The sequence below is a fragment of the Acomys russatus genome, chromosome 19 (assembly GCF_903995435.1).
Source record: "Acomys russatus chromosome 19, mAcoRus1.1, whole genome shotgun sequence".
In the NCBI taxonomy this organism is placed as follows: Eukaryota; Metazoa; Chordata; class Mammalia; order Rodentia; family Muridae; genus Acomys; species Acomys russatus.
Window position 1 is genome coordinate 53,317,519 of NC_067155.1, and position 18,678 is coordinate 53,336,196.

The following is an 18,678-nucleotide window of genomic DNA, read 5'->3' on the forward strand; positions in this document are numbered from 1 at the left end:
TGATCCACGTGCCTCTGCCTCCCGAGTGCTGGGATTAAAGGCGTGCGCCACCACGCCCGGCTGAGGTACACATATTAATGACTATCCCTGAAGGTTTCTTTTGAGTAGAAAATTTCCACAGAGTTACTTGTTTTGGAGTATAGCTCAGGGGGTGGGTGCCTGGTCTAGCTCTGGGTTTGGTTCCCAGCAACACAGTTTTTGCATAGTTGGCGGGCTGATTCCAACTCATCCCATGACTTTGCGCATGCCAGGCTAGCGCTCCGTCCCTGAGCTCCTTCCTCCCAATTTTAAAAAAGATGGCTTAGTTGCTCTCCTATCAGGCAGTCCAGAGCCAAAAGAGACGTGAGAAAGAGGTGTCCCTGGTGAATATATTTTATGCGTCACACACACACAAACACGCGCGCGCGCACACACACTTGGTGAACTAGGAAGGAGGTTGAGGAGGACAGGACAGGAAGCATCCGGGTGGCACTGGTGAAGGGACAAAGAGAGTATCTGTCCCCATTCCACCATTCCACCCCCCCACATCCTACCAGGAGGGGGACCCAGAGCTGGAAGAACAGGGAGCGCTTATTCTCACAGAAGAAAGCCTCAAAGTGCAGTGATTTTTTTTTTTTTTTTTTAAAGCCTCTTCCTTCCACACACCGCCCCGGTGAAGGCCAGCCGCCTGCACAGGCCATCCTCCAGCCTGGGCCGGGATGAGGTCACAGGGAAGGGAGTTAAGGCCAAAGCTCCACCAGGCCAGTGGGGAGGTGAGAACTTAGGCATAGTGGGTGCCCGGTGTTAGCGAATGGTCCCCTCTGTGGTCCAGCTGGTCCTGCAAACGGGCAAACTCTGCCAGCTCGTTGAGCTCCTGGAACTGCCGGTCCGTCTTATGGCTGACCAGGGAGCGGTAGAAGTGAACGGCAAAAACGATAAAAACGAGGCCACAGGGGACCATGATGGCGGTGGAGGCGATGGCCGCTGCTTCACCAGGGGTGATGCCGCTGCTGCTGCTGCTGCTGTTGGCGACGACGGCTGATTCGGGAGAGGGTTTGGTGGGGCTTGGCTGGCCTGGCTGCCTCTTGAGGGGCAAAAATTTGACCCAGCAGAGCAGCACGACTTCCGCCAGGAAGAGCAGCGTCCCGATGACGGTGGAGAAGGCCCAGGCCAGCTCGATGTGGCGGTGCATGCGCTCGTGGGGGGACTCTTTGACCGAGTTGAGGTTGTGGACGTTGCTCACGGCCTCAATGTTGGGCAGGATGCAGGTGCTGATCATGAGTGCGAAGAGGTGCACGGCCACCAGCACTGTGGTACAGGCGCTGAAGACGATGAGCAGCCCCGGGGGGTAGTCATGCTCCCCATCCAGCTGGACTTCCACCATTGCCACCTAGGAGATGGGAACGCGGAAGTGAGTGGCACGCTCAAATCCTATTTCTCTACCCGTTCCCGGTTGCGAAGTAGCGAAAGCACTGATGAGGAAGGCAAGCAAGAAGCCATTAGCTCTGTGTCCTTAGGAAGTCAGCGGCTGCTGGCCTTACCATATATAGAAAATGGGGAGCTGGGTTATCCCAGCACTCAGGGAGGCAGAGGCAGGTGGATCAAGGCTAGCCTGGTCTACAAAGTGCGTCTAGGACAGCCAAGGCTACACAGAGAAAGCCTGTTTCAATAAATAATACACAAATATAAAAACAACCATATACAGAAAATGGGTATGACCTATCAATGCACAGAATTATTTTAACAATTAAATGAGAGTTCCTGGTGTACAGTAAATATCTTCCAAATCGGAGAAAACTGTCACTAATAAATAGTGAAGATGGTACAGTTAAATATATCATGCAAATTGTTCTGTTGTCTTCAAGTAGGCCTGGCTGTGCTGGAACTTGCTCTGTAGACCAGGTTGGCCTTGAACTCGGAGATCCGCCTGCCTCTGCCTTGGGGAGCAGTTTTTCCTTCTACCATGTGGTTCCTAAGGAGCAAATTCAGAATGCCAATCTTGGCAGCAGGCACCTTTATCTGCTTAACTATCTCTCCAGACCAAGAAAACTTTAAAACACATCAAAAGTTAAAACAACAGAAAACAGGGGTTGGGGATTTAGCTCAGTGGTAGAGCGCTTGCCTAGCAAGGGCGGGCAGATCTGAGTTCTAGAGGAACCCTGTCTGGAAAAACCAAAACCAAACCAAACAAAAATTACCTACCAACCACTATCCCTACTGGTCCCACATTCTCATATCCAAATGGGACTCGATTTCACGTCCTCCTCTGGGGACAAGGAACAGAATGGGAAACAAATGAAGACCTTCCCACGTTACATCAGGTCCATTCTGAGAACACAGTGCACAGGCCAACCAGGAACTGAGAGAGGCTTCTCAGAACGGACAGGCTCAAGCCAGTGTCTGTATCTTGGCTGGCTGTGCAGCCAGCAAGCCCCAGGGCATCTCCTCCCCCAGCGCTAGGGCTCCCACACTGGCGGCTCCCTACTTCCTGGAGACCTGAGGATTTGGGGTCACCAGGGGCAGCCTCTGTGCCCCGCCACCTGCCTTTAACACTTGTGTCTTGCAAATCACCCCCATGCAAAGGAGCCAGCTCATCAGATTTGGGCCAGGAGCAGCGGGCACCTGGGGCCATTGCCAGGGGCCTGCCCATGTGGGCTGCCGGGGCAATGGCAGCTAAGCAAGAGGGGAAAGGACACTACCCGCCAGGGAGGCTGGGGAATGCGGCTCAGTTGACAGAATGCTTGACTCCCATGCACATAGCCCTCTGTTCAGTGCCCAAACACTGTGTGTTCATATGTGTTTATAGGTTCTCATGCCTGTAATCTCAGCACTGGAAAAGGAGCCACCACGCCCGCCTAATCGTCCAGTTCTTACGTCGTCCTGCTGGAGAGGCAGGCTCAGCTGGAGAGACCTGGCTCTCCCACCACCCTATGTCTCACACCAACCCTCTCAGGAAGGTGGAAGGAATGACCCGACTGGAGTCAGAACAAAGAGACGGCCCAAGAGTCTGGGGAAAAGGATTGGCCACTGCCATTCAAACAGCCCAGGTTATATATTCCTAAGACTTTTCAGGACATTTCAACAGGGCTTTAAAGGTTTTTGCCCAAGAATTGCCACAACTAGCAAGAATAAAGGATGCTTCAGTGTGAGAATTTACAAAAAAACCGGTTCAAGTTCATATAAATTTGGGACACTGCCATGAGGGTTTTGACCGTTGTTGTTTAGGATTCCCTGGCGGCCTAACGCCAACTCTGAATTCTTCTGAGCCCCTGTGGGCAAGGGTGCTGGGCAGCCCAGCACATGTGGGTGAGGGACATGGGGCAGCAGAGCAAGGAAGGGCACATCTCACCCAGTCTCTGACCCCAACCTGGAAAAGCTGGGTAGCAGTAGCAGCAGCAGCAGCAGCAGCAGCAGCAGCGCCTCCTGCCGCCTCCCCACCCCCATACTTCCTCTTCCTGTTTTGGCCTGCTGTCCTGGAACCTGAAACCTGAGAAAGGACAGGCAGGAGAGCTGCCCCTGGTCCACTTGCTACTTGTCCACTGGGTTGGAAGGGGATGTGTGGGGCTGCTCAGTGCGGACGGTGTTGTGGGTGCTTATGCTTGTTTTTTTTTTTTGTTTGTTTGTTTTTACTTCCCTGCATCCCTGCGACCTCCAAGTGGCATGCTGCGCCCTCCTTGGAACTTTAAGCACACACAACCACAACACAAAGCTGAGTGTGAAACTTGGGCCCCACCTTACAAAGCAGATGACCCTGGATAAGTAAAGTTTTCCATAGCCCAATTTTTGCATCCATAAAATGGAGGCCTGCTCATGACAGTTACGAAGGTTCCATAGCCCTTAAAACAGGATCTGACAGATGATAAACTTTAGAGTATGAATTTTTTGGATAGTTTTGGATTTTCGAGACAGGGTTTCTCTGTGTAACAGCTCTGGCTGTCCTGGAACTCACTCTGTAGTCCAGGCTGGCCTCAAATTCATGGAGATCCACCTGCCTCTGTCTCCTAAGTGTAACCTTGGCTAAACATGAACTCACTCTGTAGACCAGGCTGGCCTTGATGTCACAGAAATCCGCCAGCCTCTGCCTCCTGAATGCTGGGAATAAAGGTGTGCACCAACCACGCCTGGCCTCACCCAGTGATTCTTATTAGTGATTATCCTTATTGGGGTAGAGGCTGTAGCTCAGCAGGAGCGTGCTACCCTAGTGTGGTGAGGGCCTCTGGGCACACAGACACACAGATAGACAGACTCATTTTCCAATAAGGAAACTGAGGCTTAGAGAAATGAGAACAATTGCAGGAAAGCAGCTGCCCTGCTCTAGGGTCGGGTCAGGGAACTTGCAGCCACTTTAAAGCCTGTGTATAATGGTTCCTTCACACGGTCACTGAGGTTAAATGAGGTTTTGATGTGTAAATGTTTAGCACAGACTCAGCCACAGGAGGAGCTCAATAAATCCTAGTTAAAAAGAGAAACAAAGAGCTGGAAGTGGAAGAGAAACAGTAAACTCCCCAGGCCTGCACGCTTGGTCCTACCGAGCAGCACTAGCTCCCAATGTGGGGATGGGGGCAAGTACTCCATGCAGGACCTGGCCAGGCGACTGTGACTGCCTCTGGCGGACAGCCTCACCAGGGCCATAAAGCCCAGCACATATGGTCCAGGTACCCTCAACAACCTTGGGCTGAGCTCTCCACGGAAGAGGAAGGGCTTGGTGCCCTGCTCCGGAAGAAACCCTATCACCCCCACCTTCATTCCTGGAAGTCTAACCACACAGGCTGGCTGTATGCACCAGAGCCACATATAGGACCAAGTTCAATGTCACAGGGCTGCATACAAGAAGAGATTCTGGCCAGGCACAGTGGTGTGTGCTTGTAATCCCAGCACTCAGAGAAGTAGAGGCAGGCAGATAGCTGTGAGTTTGAGGCTAGCCTGGTCTACAAAGCGAGTCCTGAACCAGCCAACGCTACACAGAGAAACCCTGTCCTGAAAAACCAAAAAAAAAAAAAAAAAAAAAAAAAAAAAAAAAGAAAGAAAATGATTCTGGCTAGGGGGTGGTGGTGTATACTTTAATCCCAGCACTGGGAAGACAGGTGGATCTCTGAGTTGGGAGGCCAACCTGGTGGACAGAGTGAGTTCTAGGACAGCCAAGGCTACACAAAGAAACTCTGTATCAAAAAACAAAACCATTTAAAAAAAAAAGAAGAGTGCCAGGCGTGGTGTCGTAGGCCTTTAATCCCAGAACTCGGGAGGCAGAGGCAGGCGGATCGCTGTGAGTTCGAGGCCAGCCTGGTCTACAAAGTGAGTCCAGGATGGCCAAGGCTACACAAAGAAACCCTGTCTCGAAAAAACCAAAAAACTAAAAAATAAAAAAAAGAAGAAGAAAATAAAGAGAACAAGAAGTGAGGGGTGACTGGACTGCATCTTGAGCCCTGGTGAAAACGGTCCACAGGCATTAAGAGACATCTCCCAGAACGATTTCCATTAGGGATCTGTGCCACAGGCGGGGAGAATAAAGTCAGAGGAGGCCTGGAATCTGCAGCTGACATCCAGGGCCCCAGCCCTGTCCCAGAGAAATGGCATCAGATTAGATTGCATGCAGCTTCACAAGGTAAATATAGCCGGGAGCAGGGCTGTTAACCCAAAATAAACAGCTCCCAGGCAGCCGGCAGCCGCCACCAACCTGGCTGTACAGGGCCTGACCGGACCCCAGCTCACACCAGGCTACACATCCTCCCAGGAGGTGCTGGAGAGCCTAAAGCTGAAGCGAGGACTAAAGATTATTCATGCTGGCGGGCGGTGGTGGCGCACGCCTTTTAGTCCCAGCACTCGGGAGGCAGAGGCAGGCGAATTTCTGCGTCTGGATCTCAGCCTGGTCTACTGAGTGAGTTCCAGAATAGCTAAGAATCACACAGAGAAACTCTGTCTCAACAAAACAAAACAAAACCCCCATGTTATTGATCCTGTGGCGTGCAAGGCCCCACTGACCTGGCCACCAACCACCTCTCTACCCTGCTGTTGGGTGGGAAACATAGCGCTCTTCTCCCGGGCTCTTCCTGTCCATCCATGTAAGACAGTAGTAGATAGTTATAAGTCTTGGGGAGACACCCCCCCCAAGCCTCGGTCACATGGGTTTCATTGAGTTGCCCTCGCTCACTCATTGCGAACTCCATTCCAAATGCAGACCATTGTTCAAGAGAGATCTGAATCCAGTCCCGTGGTTTACAAACTCTCTTGACCACGGCAGTCCGGTACTCCAAATGTTTCCAAAAATAGATATGCACTCTTATGAAACAAACAAAAGTTTCACTAAACGCCACTTATTCCTGAAGCCTGCCAGTGTACACTATTATCCTTACAAGCCTGCATACACTATTCCCCGATCCCCTATCAGCTTAAAGTATTAACATTTTTATTGAGAATTCCTGGGATGATGGTTATCACCTCCCTTTCTGAAGGGGGAGACAGTACTGTGTGAAATCAAACAGTGTCCCATCCCACCCTGGGCCAATACAGGGAAGAAGCCAGCCCTCTTAAAGGGTTGTTCTTCGTTCACCCTTAGTCCAAGAGGGTGGGTGCTGACGGACCATCACACCATACGTGGGTCAGGGTGGTGGGTGCTGGATCTTTTAGCTGGCTTCTCAGAAACTGGAGGAGAAATACATCCACATTTCTGGGGCTAAGGATCTTGGTGTCCACAATGACTTACTGATTTGTTTGCGGACGGGTTCTATCACGTAGCTCTGGCTGTCCTGGAACTTGCTATGTAGACTAGGCTGGCCTCAAAGGCACAGAGATCCATTTGCTTTTGCCTCTCGAGTGCTGGGATTAACAGCGTGTGTGGGTGTGTGTGGGGGTCTCACTTATTTCTGACCCTTAATGAGGCGATTACTGCAGATTGAACACAATGGGGCACCCCTACGTCACCCCCACGTTTTTGGTTTTTTGTATTTGAGACAGGCTTCACTAGGTAGTTCACACTGGCCATCCTCCTGTCTCAACCTGTTTGTTTGTTTTCTAATTTTTTTTTTTTTTTTTTTTTTTTTTTTTTTTTGTTTTAGTTTTTCGAGACAGGGTTTCTCTGTGTAGCCTTGGCCATCCTGGACTCACTTTGTAGACCAGGCTGGCCTCGAACTCACAGCGATCCGCCTGCCTCTGCCTCCCGAGTGCTGGGATTAAAGGCGTGCGCCACCACGCCTGGCTTTAGATTTACTTCTTTTATGTTATGTGTTGAGTATTTTGTCTGAGCATGCTATGGACATGCTTGGTGGCCTCTGAGGCGAGGAAGAGGGTGGTGGACCCCTGGAATGGGAGGTATGTATGATTGTGAGCAGCCATGTAGGTGCTGGGAATCAAAGCCGGGTCCTCTGCAAAAGAAACAAGTGTTTTCTAGTCACTAAGCCAAGTCTCCAGGACCCATTCTGAGGTGGTTTTGAGACAAGGTTTTACTGTGTAGTTCAGGCGGGCTACAAACTCAAGTCTTCCTGACTTGGCTTCCTGTGTTCATGCCTGGCACCTACACAAGGGCTGCCATTTCCCTTTTCCAAGATGGGGTGTTATATACGGCACACCGGCCTCCTGCTCACTACGTCAATAAGGGTGACCTTGAACTTCTGATCTTCCTGCCTCTACCTTCCAAGTTCTGGACCGACGGGGCTAAACCCCAAAGGTGTGTGCTACCACACCTTTTCTATTTTTAATTTTTAGGTATGCTCCTAATGACATGCTATTTTATTAGAATGTATAGATTATTTATAGACATGCAAACAGAGCTGTAGTGGTGCACGACTTCAACCCCAGCACTCAGGATTGAGTTCTATAAGTTCAAGGCCAGCCTGGTCTACATAATGAGCTCCAGGTCAGCCTAGTCTACACAGTGAAATCCTGTCTCGACACTAAACAAACAAACAAACAAACAAACAAACACAAATAGTAAGGCCAGCACTTAAAATTATTAGCAGAGTTTGGAGACCAAAGGTTGATCAACTAGGGCTGCCAGACTATGGTTTTATAAAATGTCTTATAATTGCCCACACCTATTAATTTACATATCATCTAAGGCCAATGACAGAGTACAATAGTTACCTGGAAAACCACACTGCCCTGACACAAAAAGTTGGCCGACCCTAGGGTTAGACCAACACTCCCCAAAGGAGAGTAGCAAATAGTAGTCACACTAGAACCCCTCTAAAGAGGTGGAGAATTGATTAAAGCAAGGTGTAATGGCACAGGAATGAAAACGCCACAATGAAACCCATCATTTTACACAATAATATAAAAGCAATTAAAAAAAAATTTTTTTTTCCTCACCAGGTGTGGTGGCGCTTGCCTTCAGTCCCAGCACCTTGGGAGGCAGAGGTAGGCGGATCCCTGAGTTTGAGGCCAGCCTGCCCACAGAACGACTTCCAGGACAGCCAGGGCCACACAGAGAAACCTTATCTTGGGGGGGGGGGGGGAGGAGAAGAAGAAAGAAAAAAGAAAAGCTGGTCGTGGTGGCCCATGCCTTTAATCCCAGCACTCGGGATGCTGAGGCAGGTGGATCGCTGTGAGTTCAAGGTCAGCCTGGTTTAAAAATCGAGTCCAGGACAGCCAAGGCTACACAGAGAAACCCTGCCTCGAAAAACAAAAACAAAAAGCCCTTAAATGTTCCATCAGAGAAGTCAACTGGTTTACATTTTAACTTCATATTCCCTCCCCTTCAGCCTGTCCTCTACCCAGTGCAGAGCAATAGAGCGCTGCCTTGGGAAGCCTACTTAAAAGGAGTTTTTCCTTACCAGTCAGGGACCCATCCAAGGGAGGGCCCCTCACTGTTCCCAGCTGAGAATTCCAGAAACACCCCGCAGGCACTTGTGAAGTTTCACAAAAGGCTTCTCTGCTGGGCAGACATCAACCCTCCTCTAGGGACATTCACCAGAGTCCCATTTACACACAGCCCAGCATACAAATCTTGCATGCCGAATTGGGCATCTGGCGAGGTCCAAAGGGTACTGGCAAGGGCTGCGGGTGGGGGTGGGGGTTTCGGAAGGGAGAAAAGGCTCCAAATCAGACTCATCAGAACTTGAGTCCTACTAGCTAGTGATCTGAACCTCTAAGAGCCCTGGTTGCCCTGGTTGGATCTCTCACTTTTAAGAGCTACTGTGAGGTTTAAACAAGAATGAAAAAGGGGAGCCCGGGCTCAGGCTGGACACGAGTTACATTAATAACCACTTTTACCACCACTATTACATTATTCATGCTGTTCCTCTGTCTATAACCTGCCGTAGCTCCCTACTCACCACACAAACTTCCTAAGGTCCTTTACCACAGGGCTTTTGTTTAAAACAAGGACTCGCTATGTAGACCAGGCTGGTCTCAAACTCGGAGATCTGTCTGCCTTTGCCTCTGTAGTCCTGCGCTTCAAGGTATGTGCCACCATGCCCAGCTACCATAGCCCTTTGGTGTGGGGCACAGTGCCAGTCACACCAGACTCCCTGTCTTTCCCTAAAGACTTTGATCTCTAGAACTCCTCTTGTTTGGTGGGCTTTTCTCCAAACCTCACTCCCAGCATCCTCAAGGCTCGGTTGGACTCACAATTCTTCTACCTTGGCAAGTTTCCTATGTACCTAGGCAGGAATTATAATTTCCGAATACTAACGCCACAAATTCTCACACCAATGAGGCTGCTGTTGTCGTTACTTCATTTTACAGGTGAGGGAACTGAGATGCAAAGAGGTTAAGTGACTTCCTGCCCCCTACCCCCACCCCTCGAGATTTTACAGCCTGAAGAGGCTGGGTTGAGACTGGCACCCAAGCTGGTAGCTGCAGCCCCTGTTCCCACTTTGCTATCCTAGAGCGTCTGGGTTCCTCGTATTACCACAGGGCTACAGCTGCTTTCTAACCAAGTGACTTCATTGAGGCAAGTCATTCATCTGGGACAGCCATGCACTAGGAAGAAACCATGACAACACCTCTAGAGCACTGCAGTAGCCTAGTGCAAGAGCCCCATCCGCTCCAGCATTAATGATCATTTCTGGGGATTAGTACCAAGCGGTAACAGTAGCTCCTTGCTCATCTTCAGGCGCCCCTGATCTCTGAGTATGTCATAAACACCCAATAATGTCTCATGACTTGAGCGCTTCCTTCCAACTCGTTTTCTCAGAAATCTCGGGCAACTTCTGAACCTACTCTGGAACCTGGAACAAAAGGGGGCTGGCGGGCAGAACTGGAGGAGAAAGATAATCCAAAAATAATTGATCTCAGGTCATGGAAAGCATTTTGTTTACTACACCAGGCTGACCTTCCCAATTATCGTCCGCTTAGGCTAATGTTACAGCCTGCCCTCCACGCATGGACACCGAAGTCCTATACAGGGGCAGGGGCAGGGGCAGGCCCAGGCTATTAAGTGGTGACCTTAGGTACTGACAGCATAAAGCCAGGCTCCAAAGGGTACACTTTTTGTGTGTGTGTGTGTGTGTGTTTTTTGTTGTTGTTGTGTTTATTAAGACAGGGTTTCTCTGTATAGCCTTGGCTGTCTTGGACTCACTTTGTAGACCAGGCTGGCTTTGGACTCACAGAGCCCTGCCTGCTTCCTGAGTGCTGGGATTACAGGCATGCACCACCAGGCTCACTCTTTTGGTTTTTTGAGACAGGGTTTCTCTGTGTAGCCTTGACTATCCTGGACTCGCTTTGTAGACCAGGTTGGCCTGGAACTCACAGAGATCTCCCTGCCTGTGCCTCCTGAGTGCTGGGATCATAGGTGTGCGCCACCAGCACCAGCTCAAAGGTCACCCTTGGCTCCAGGGCCACTACAAGATGTACATCTAAGGCAGGTCAGGTTCCCTTCAGTTTGCACCTGCTGAAGCTCACCAGCAGACTCAATAGAACATCAGACCCTGAAACTCCCCAGCCTCCCACGGACCCTAGTCAGGGGGAGAATAAGAGCCTCCCATCTTTTTTTTTTTTTTTTTTTAAGGTGGTTTATTTGAGGGAAGGGAAGAGGAGAAAGTTAGAGCCTGAGTGAGCCATGAGGGCAGAGAGGGGTGGGGTGGGGAACCAAGAGACACCTGGAGAGTAAGAGACAGTGTAAGCTAGTAGCTGGCGGGCTGCACAGGTGGTGCAGGTGATGATGTCAGAGGTTGCTATGCCCTAGAAGCAGGCTAGTGGGGCTGGCTCTATGCTAACATTCTTCCCTTTTTGTTTAAAAAACAAAAACAAAAAAAGACTGTTTTCATGAATTTACGTGTCATTCTTGAGCAGGGGCCATGCTAATCTTCTCTGTATTGTTCCAATTTTAGTATATGGGCTGGTGAAGTGAGCACTGATCCTGTCATCTTTACACACGAGAAAACCAGCCTCAACGACGGGTACCTGGCCTACGCCTTTCCAGTGTGAAGTTAGGAGTGACTCAGTCTCCACCAGGCTGTTTAGGAGACTCTCACCCTTACCTCATGGATGAACAGGTGAATTTGGCATTCTAGGCACCCTGCTGACCCTGCAGAGCAAACCTCAGCTTCTCCAGGTTTGAAGAAAAGAAGCCCGCTGGGGGCAGGAAGCTGGTTGTGCTGAGTCACAAGCCAAGGGAGAGTAATCCAGGAAACTTGTCACTCTGTTACCATGGCATCAGGGTGGCCAGGCACCCCTTCCTCTCTTCATGGGCCAGCTGTCAGCCAGCCGTTGGGGGGAAGGGCACAACCAGATCTCAGACCACAAATCCAGCGCTTTTTGGGTTTTGTTTTCCCCAAGACAGGGTTTCTCTGTGTGGCCTTGGCTGCCTTAGACTCACTTTGTAGACCAGGCTGGCCTCGAACTCACAGAGATCCACCAGCCTCTGCCTCCCGAGTGCTGGGATTCCAGGAGTGCGTCACCATCAGCCAGCTGATTCCAGAGTTCTTAGGAGCCCAGCTTCAGAGCAAAAGTCCTTAGTTACCCTCTTGAAATTGCTGCTCAAACTGGAGGCAGTCCCAGGATTCAACCCTTTCTTTTTCTTTCTTTCTTTCTTTTTTTTTTTTGGTTTTTCGAGACAGGGTTTCTCTGTGTAGCCTTGGCCATCCTGGACTCACTTTTTAGACCAGGCTGGCCTCGAACTCACAGTGATCCGCCTACCTCTGCCTCCCGAGTGCTGGGATTAAAGGCGTGCACCACCACGCCCGGCTGATTCAACCCTTTCTAATCTGCAGAATTTAAGAGATGCCATCACGGAGTCTACTTCACCCAGGCCGAGAAAACAAAAATACCCAGATAAACAGTGTACATGTACCCATGCCCATCCAGTTTATTAGCTGCCCTGGCTTTCTAACTTCCTCTGCTGGTTTTAGTGGAGGCCTGACCTCCTGCAGAGGTCAAGAATGAGAAAAGGAGAGGGTAGGAAAGTGTCACGTGTCTGACCGACTCACCTCTTCTGGGGTTTAGAAGGGGGCCCTAGGAAGCTAGCATTTAAGTGAGCGTACAAGTGGTGGCCCCCCTCCACAAAGTGTAAAACTTGCTCTTTAACTTTCAAAGAACTTTTTGGCTTTGTTTCTCATTTCCCAGTGCAACCTGCCTCTGGCTGGGCACTGTGGTGACAATGCCAGCTGACCTACAGTAGGCTGGTCTTGAACTTGTGGGCAATCCTCCTTCCTGTCTCCTGAGTACTGTAATTACAGCCACACCCAACTCTCCCTCTTTCTCCTCTTTAAAGGGCTCCCTCAGCTTCATTTCTAAAGCCAGGGGAGATCTTCCCCCCACCCTACCCCCACAAGACAGGGTCTCCCTGTGTAGCCTTGGCTGTCCTGGACTCACTTGTAGAAGAGGCTGGCCTCGAACTCACAGTGCTCCACCTGCCTCTGCCTCCCAAGTGCTGGAATTAAAGGCGTGCACCACCACGCCCAGCCTTCAGGGGAACTTTTTAAGAATAGTTTTTTTAAATCTAACATTTCAGAAATCAAAGGAGAGTGATTTGCCTGAAGTCATACAAGCAGCAAGTGGCATGGCTGATAGTGGGTGTTTTCTATCACTCTTTCTCCTGGCCTTTCCTCTGTGGCCCAGTGCACTGTGGGCCTCTAAAGCTTTCAGGACCACAACTGAGCTGACCCACTTGTTTGCAGAAGACAGGCAGAGAGACTCAGACACACACTCCCTTCCCAAGAAAACACCAAGGGTGCCAGCCACTCCCTTCCTCAAGGCCAAGGGCTTAGCTAATTCATGGGGGAGGCAGGAGTGCTGGTGAAGGAGAAGGGGGGAGGGGGGTGCAGAGCAGACTCCATTGATGCAGGTTGATGTCACCAAAAGTTAATAATGTAGTTGTTATGTAGCGCCGGCTCCAGGCAAGTTCCAAGATGTCAGGCCTGAAGGTATTCCTAGATTTAACTTATGGGGCCTAACCGGCAACCTCCAGGGGCGTCGCCTCCTGCAGAGGCTTCCTGTTAACCATCTTCTTGGGACTTGAGAGAAGAAAAATGTGCCGACCTCCTAACCAAGCAAGAGCCCATTCAAGGGGAACATGTCCCACCCTCCTCACCCACACCCAGTGACTCAGAGGCAAGTTTCTGGAGAAGAAACTGAGGGTGGGGGCTGGCTGTCAAACCCCCTAGGCCGAGGCTCTTGGAAAATGCGGTGGGGGTGACGGGTGTGTGTCAGTGTGTGTGAAGGTGGAAAGTATTACGGAATCCCCTCCAATATTTGATAAAGAAGTCCTGGTAATACTTTCTGGCCTTAGATGTGTAGGAAGGCGCGGCAAAAGGTAGCTCTCATCATCTCCTGACACCTGTCCTCAGTGGGCTGGCCCCTAAGCGTCTTTTCTGTTCCCCTGAATACATGCAGGGCAGACCTCTTAACATATCAACTTAAGGAAAGCAACATTCTTTGTGACCCTGCCCTCTTTGTCGCAAGCAAGGTGCTCGTCTGAAAACACCTGCGCCTGGGTATCTCTGGTCGTCCACCTCTCTCTCACAGCTCAGCAACCTCTGGCTCCCCTCGGGCGCCTACAACGGCTTACCCCAGCTCTTCCCCTCACCCCAGGCACGCCCAGCCCGCTCCCAACAGTGGGCCCCGTCGGGGCTGCGGGCGGGAGCGGCCGAAGCAGGAAGAGGGGAGGAGGGCAGGGCGGCCCGTGCTCACCATGGCGAAACCGGAGAGCAGAGCCGAGGTCCGGCTGGAGGCTTTGAGCTTGGCGCGGCTCAAGTAGAGCTTGCGCCAGGACAGCGCCTGCATCGAGTGCTCGTTGAGGCTCATCACCTCGGAGTAACTCTGGCCGATCCAGTCCGGGTAGCTGACGGCGGACGGCGGCGACAGCGGTGGGGCCCCCGAGGGCTCCCCGTCCCCGCTGCGGCGGCGGCTCCGGCGGCTGCCGCTGGTGCTGCTGCTGCTGCCGCCGCTCAAGGGAAGCTCGGAATTGCTGTTGCTCGGGGGCGGGGCAGGCTCCGGATGCATGGAGTACGCTGCGAAGGCGCGGCTGGCGGCGGGCGCCTGCGAAGGCTGCGGCCCCGGGGCCGCGCCGCACCTCCGCCGGCCTCCCACTCGAGCCTGGCTCACGCGGCCGGACGCACCGGATCCAGAGGCCGAGGCTCTGGCTGCAGAACCTCCCCGCAAGTTCCAAGCGGCCGCGACCTGAGCCTGCGCGCCGACCGGGCGTCCGGTGCCGGGCCGGCACAGCAGCGCGCCCCACGATTGGCCGGCGGCCCCACGGTCATTTGCATACACCACACCCACTAACCTATCCCTCCGCCCACAACCTAGTGGGCGGGGCCCTGCGAGGTACGTGCCCCGCACCGCCCCCGACGGCTCCGCCCACAGCCCCTGCCGCGCCTTCCTGGAAGCGTCCAACGTTGACAGACAGGCCTCGTGTCTCCTCTCTGCAGCTGCTTCGTGTGGCTTTGCTCCCGGAACTCTTGAGTGGGGGCCATCCGAGGTCACCTCTGGGCGCCTCCTGAGACCTATTTCCTCCTTGGAACAAGGTGGCAAGAGGTCTGTTGGAAAAAGCAAGCGGAGGTGTACTGGAGTTCAGTCTGCGGTTCTTGAGCGGCCACTGAGTGCCAACCTATACCAGGCGCTGAGGGCAGGCTGTAAGCTTGTGAATAAGAGGGCCGAAGTCGGTCCTGAAGTTGTCATGTGTCCCTGTAATCTCAGCATAGAGGAGGCTGAGGCAGGAAGATCATGAGTTTGAAGGAGTGGTGAGCTCCTGCCCCAGAACACAAGAGGGACAAAATTCCCTGCCCCTTGCAGCCGACATTCTTATAGAAAAGACGCAGAAACAGGCTGAACATGTGTAGGGGGGAAAAAAAAACAGAAAAAAGTTGATAGTTATAGCATTTCATTTTATTTTTAGAATGCTAGTCCCTATATTTATTTATTATTTTCCAGACTACATACCTCTGCCTAGCCTGGGACTTGTTTATAAACCAGGCTGGTTTCGAACTCACAACGATCCATCTGCCCATGCCTCCGGAGTGCTGGCATCAAACACGTGCCCTACCATTTCCAGGCCCTTTCATGGGGGTTTTCTATTCGGTATGGGCTGACCATAAACACGTTCACACCTTTGGGTCTCAGCGGAGACCTGAGCCAGCAATGTTAAGAGCCAGGAGCTAAGGGAAAAGGAAACTACAAGTGCAGGGACCACGGGAGTCAGGGATATGTGGCGTCGGAACATGGGGGGAGGCGGGGTTGAGAATGGGCCTCAGGTGAGGTAAGGAAGTCTCAGCGGCTAAATCCAAAGCAGCTGCGTTGACAGCGGTTTCACCGCTCCAAGCCTCAGCATTCAGAACGTTTCTTGGCACATACTCCACATTGAAGAAATACTTGTTGACTGAATACATGTGGGGAAAAACAAGAACGAGTGACAAATTTAGACCCCAGTAAAATCCTAAGCATGTGGCACTCCAGGCCTAGAGGGTGATACTTAACTCTTGTAAAGCCACTAGAGGGCGGCCCTCCACCCAACCACAGGGTACCAACAAGAGAGGGCCTCTTTCCAAGTTTCTGAGACTGCCCAGACGCCTTCTCCCAACGTTGATAAAGAGCATCTTTGAGTTCTAGGCCAGCGACACATAGACCTTGCTGCAATAACGTAAAACTAAATGCTAGCAAAAAGACTGAGGACTTGGAATTTGAAGTCTCGCCCTGCTGGGTTTATCTTGTCAGTGGGTTCTACTCGTGATTACCACCTGCACCTGGACTCATGGATCACTTCCCAAAAGACCTTTCTTTCTGCCTACATAGCCTCGTGCCGGAACTTGTCTGGTTGCCCTGATAACTTCCCTTGCATAGCTTTGATCATGATAGCATCTCTGCTGGTTAGGTTTTTTTTTGTTGTTGTTTTTTTCTGTCAGCTTGACACAAGCTAGAATCATCTGAGACAGATGGGGGGGAAGGGGGCGGGGAGGGGGATGTGTGTGTCTCAATTGAGACCATGTACCTTTCAGTGTGGCCTGTAGGCAGGTCTGCAGCCCATTTTCTTGATTAATGATTGATGTGAGCGGTGCTACCCCTAGGCAGGTGGGTGATCCTGGCTTCTATAAGAGGGCAGGGTGAGCGAGCCAGTGAGCAATGTGCCACCCTGATCTCTGTTTCAGTTCCTGCCTCGATACAGTGTGACCTGGGAAGCAAGCAAGCGTAAGCCAAATAAACCCTTTCCTTCCCGAGTCACCTTTTCGGTCTTGGCTTTTATCACAGCAACGCTAGGACGGCATCGGAAATTTTCTAGCCAATTTATGCACTGACCTGACCCCCAGGAATGCACGAACACCCTCAGAGCCGAGTTTGGGTAGAAACAAGTTCAATGGGTAAAGAAATAAAAGCCCTTGGTTCACAGAAACCCCTACCTGGAGAGAGAGGCTGAGGTCTGGGGGGGACAAGAGTCTGGAAGCCAGGAGGGAAAAGCTACTGATTTAGGGCAAGGAGAAGAATGGGCAGTGGTGCCTAAAAGGGGCCCTCTGAGGTAGGCATGGGTTCCTCATGGCCACACTATGTCCCCTCCACCCCTCCTTAGCACTCGGATTTGGAATCAGCACATCTGTACAGATGAAAAAACAAAACAAAACAAAAAGCTCAACGCGTAGTCTGGGGTTCAATAAGCAAAGAAAATAAAAATCTCCAGACCTAGGGTGGACAGAAGGCTCTAACACAGCCCCCATCCCACCCCACGTGCCAACACCAGCCTACTGAAGGACCCACAGTAGTAACCTTTGTCTCTCTCGCTAGGTCCAGCTGGGACCATGAGTAGCTGCAGAGCCACCCGTTCCCGTACTTCAACTAGTGGGGAAACTGTGGCTCCAGGGAGAAAGCGCCCTGCTAAAAGACGGAAAATAGTCGTGAGGCGGGCAAGGAGGACTGGATCCCAGGCAGCTCACTCATCGAAGCACCGAAGCAACCCTGCGGCTCCCTCACGTGGTCGGAAGGTATGCTTTCAACCTCTGGAGTTGCTATGGGGGGGGTCGGAAGGTATGCTTTCAACCTCTGGAGTTGCTATGGGGGGGGATCGGAAGGTATGCTTTCAACCTCTGGAGTTGCTATGGGGGGGGGGGATCGGAAGGTATGCTTTCAACCTCTGGAGTTGCTATGGGGGGGGATCGGAAGGTATGCTTTCAACCTCTGGAGTTGCTATGGGGGGCGGGGAGGCCAAAAACGACTTTTTTTTTCCAATCAATTTTGTACATAAGAGAGTAGAGACCTGCCTTTAATCCCAGCACTCGGGCGGAAGAGGCAGGCAGATCACTGTGAGTTCGAAGCCAGCCTGGTCTACAAAGCGAGTCCAGGACAGCCAAGGCTACACAGAGAAACCCTGTCTCAAAACAAAACAAAGAGAGAGAGAGAGAGAGAAAGAGAGAGAGAGAGAGAGAGAGGGTAGAGACCTGCTGAAAGGACAATAGTCTGATCCATTGGGACTAAAGGCCACAGCCTGGGGCTGACAAAGACAGCGGTCAGGAGAAAAAAGTTCCTCTGGAGCAGTACTTCCCAATGACAGGCCCTGTCCTAAGTTCTTGTATACTTTCGTTAACTTTCATATATTATTTCATTATATATTAAACACTTATTATATTCTTCACAACCTTGTGGTATTAAGTCATCAATTTACACCTGAGGAAAACACCGAGGCTCTTAGGAGACAGTAGGATCTCTCTCTTACTATTCAGTTACCTTCAGCTGTAGGACAGACTTTTCTTTTAACTTTATTGGTCCAGAGTCTGGGACGTCACCATCACCACACTCATCCTCATTTCTTAGATCAGACTCTTCAGAATATTTTTCTTTAAAATTACCACTGAAAAGTTATGGGCTGGAGGGACGGCTCAGCGGTTACCTACTCTTCTAGAGGTCCTGAGTTCAATTCCCAGCAACCACGTGGTGACTCACAACCATCTATAGTGAGATCTGGCACCCTCTTCTGGCCTGCAGGTGTCCATGCAGGCAGAGCACTGTTTACAAAAATTTTTATTAGGGCATGGTGCCTCATGCCTTTAATCCCAGCACTTGGGAGGCAGCGACAGGTGCCTGTGAGTTCAAGGCCAGCCTGGTCTACAAAGTGAATCCAAGACAGCCAAGGCTACACAGATAAACCCTGTCTTGAAAAACCAAAAACCAAACCAAAAAATATATAATAATAATAAAAACAACAACAACAATAACAATAATAATAATAATAAAAACAAAAAAGTTATAACAAGCCATCCAGGGGGCTGGGGAGTTGGTTCAGTGGTTTGATCACTTGCAGCTGTTAGTATCAGGGTTTATTTTCCAGCACTGACATATTGACTC

At 51.1% G+C, this 18,678-nt stretch overlaps 1 protein-coding gene and 1 non-coding gene across 2 annotated transcripts; both read right to left on the bottom strand.

Annotated features, from left to right (window-relative positions):
* Positions 1 to 511: 511 nt before the first annotated feature.
* Positions 512 to 14,563, bottom strand: Orai1 (ORAI calcium release-activated calcium modulator 1). Its single transcript, XM_051161537.1, has 2 exons — positions 14,044 to 14,563; positions 512 to 1,369 (listed from the first exon to the last, which is right to left on the bottom strand). The coding sequence occupies exons 1-2, from the start codon at positions 14,353 to 14,355 to the stop codon at positions 761 to 763; spliced, it is 921 nt and encodes a 306-aa protein (XP_051017494.1). The 5' UTR covers positions 14,356 to 14,563; the 3' UTR covers positions 512 to 760.
* LOC127204067 (U6 spliceosomal RNA) lies at positions 11,161 to 11,267 on the bottom strand. Its single transcript, XR_007832423.1, has one exon. It is a non-coding gene; the product is annotated as a U6 spliceosomal RNA (small nuclear RNA).
* Positions 14,564 to 18,678: the final 4,115 nt, after the last annotated feature.

Excerpts from the sequence above, each read along its gene's own strand:
- Orai1 (XM_051161537.1), bottom strand. The coding sequence starts at position 14,355 with ATGCATCCGGAGCCTGCCCCGCCCCCGAGCAACAGCAATTCCGAGCTT. Across the intron at positions 1,370-14,043 it reads TGCTCTCCGGTTTCGCCATG|GTGGCAATGGTGGAAGTCCA; the intron begins GTGAGCACGGGC and ends CCCATCTCCTAG.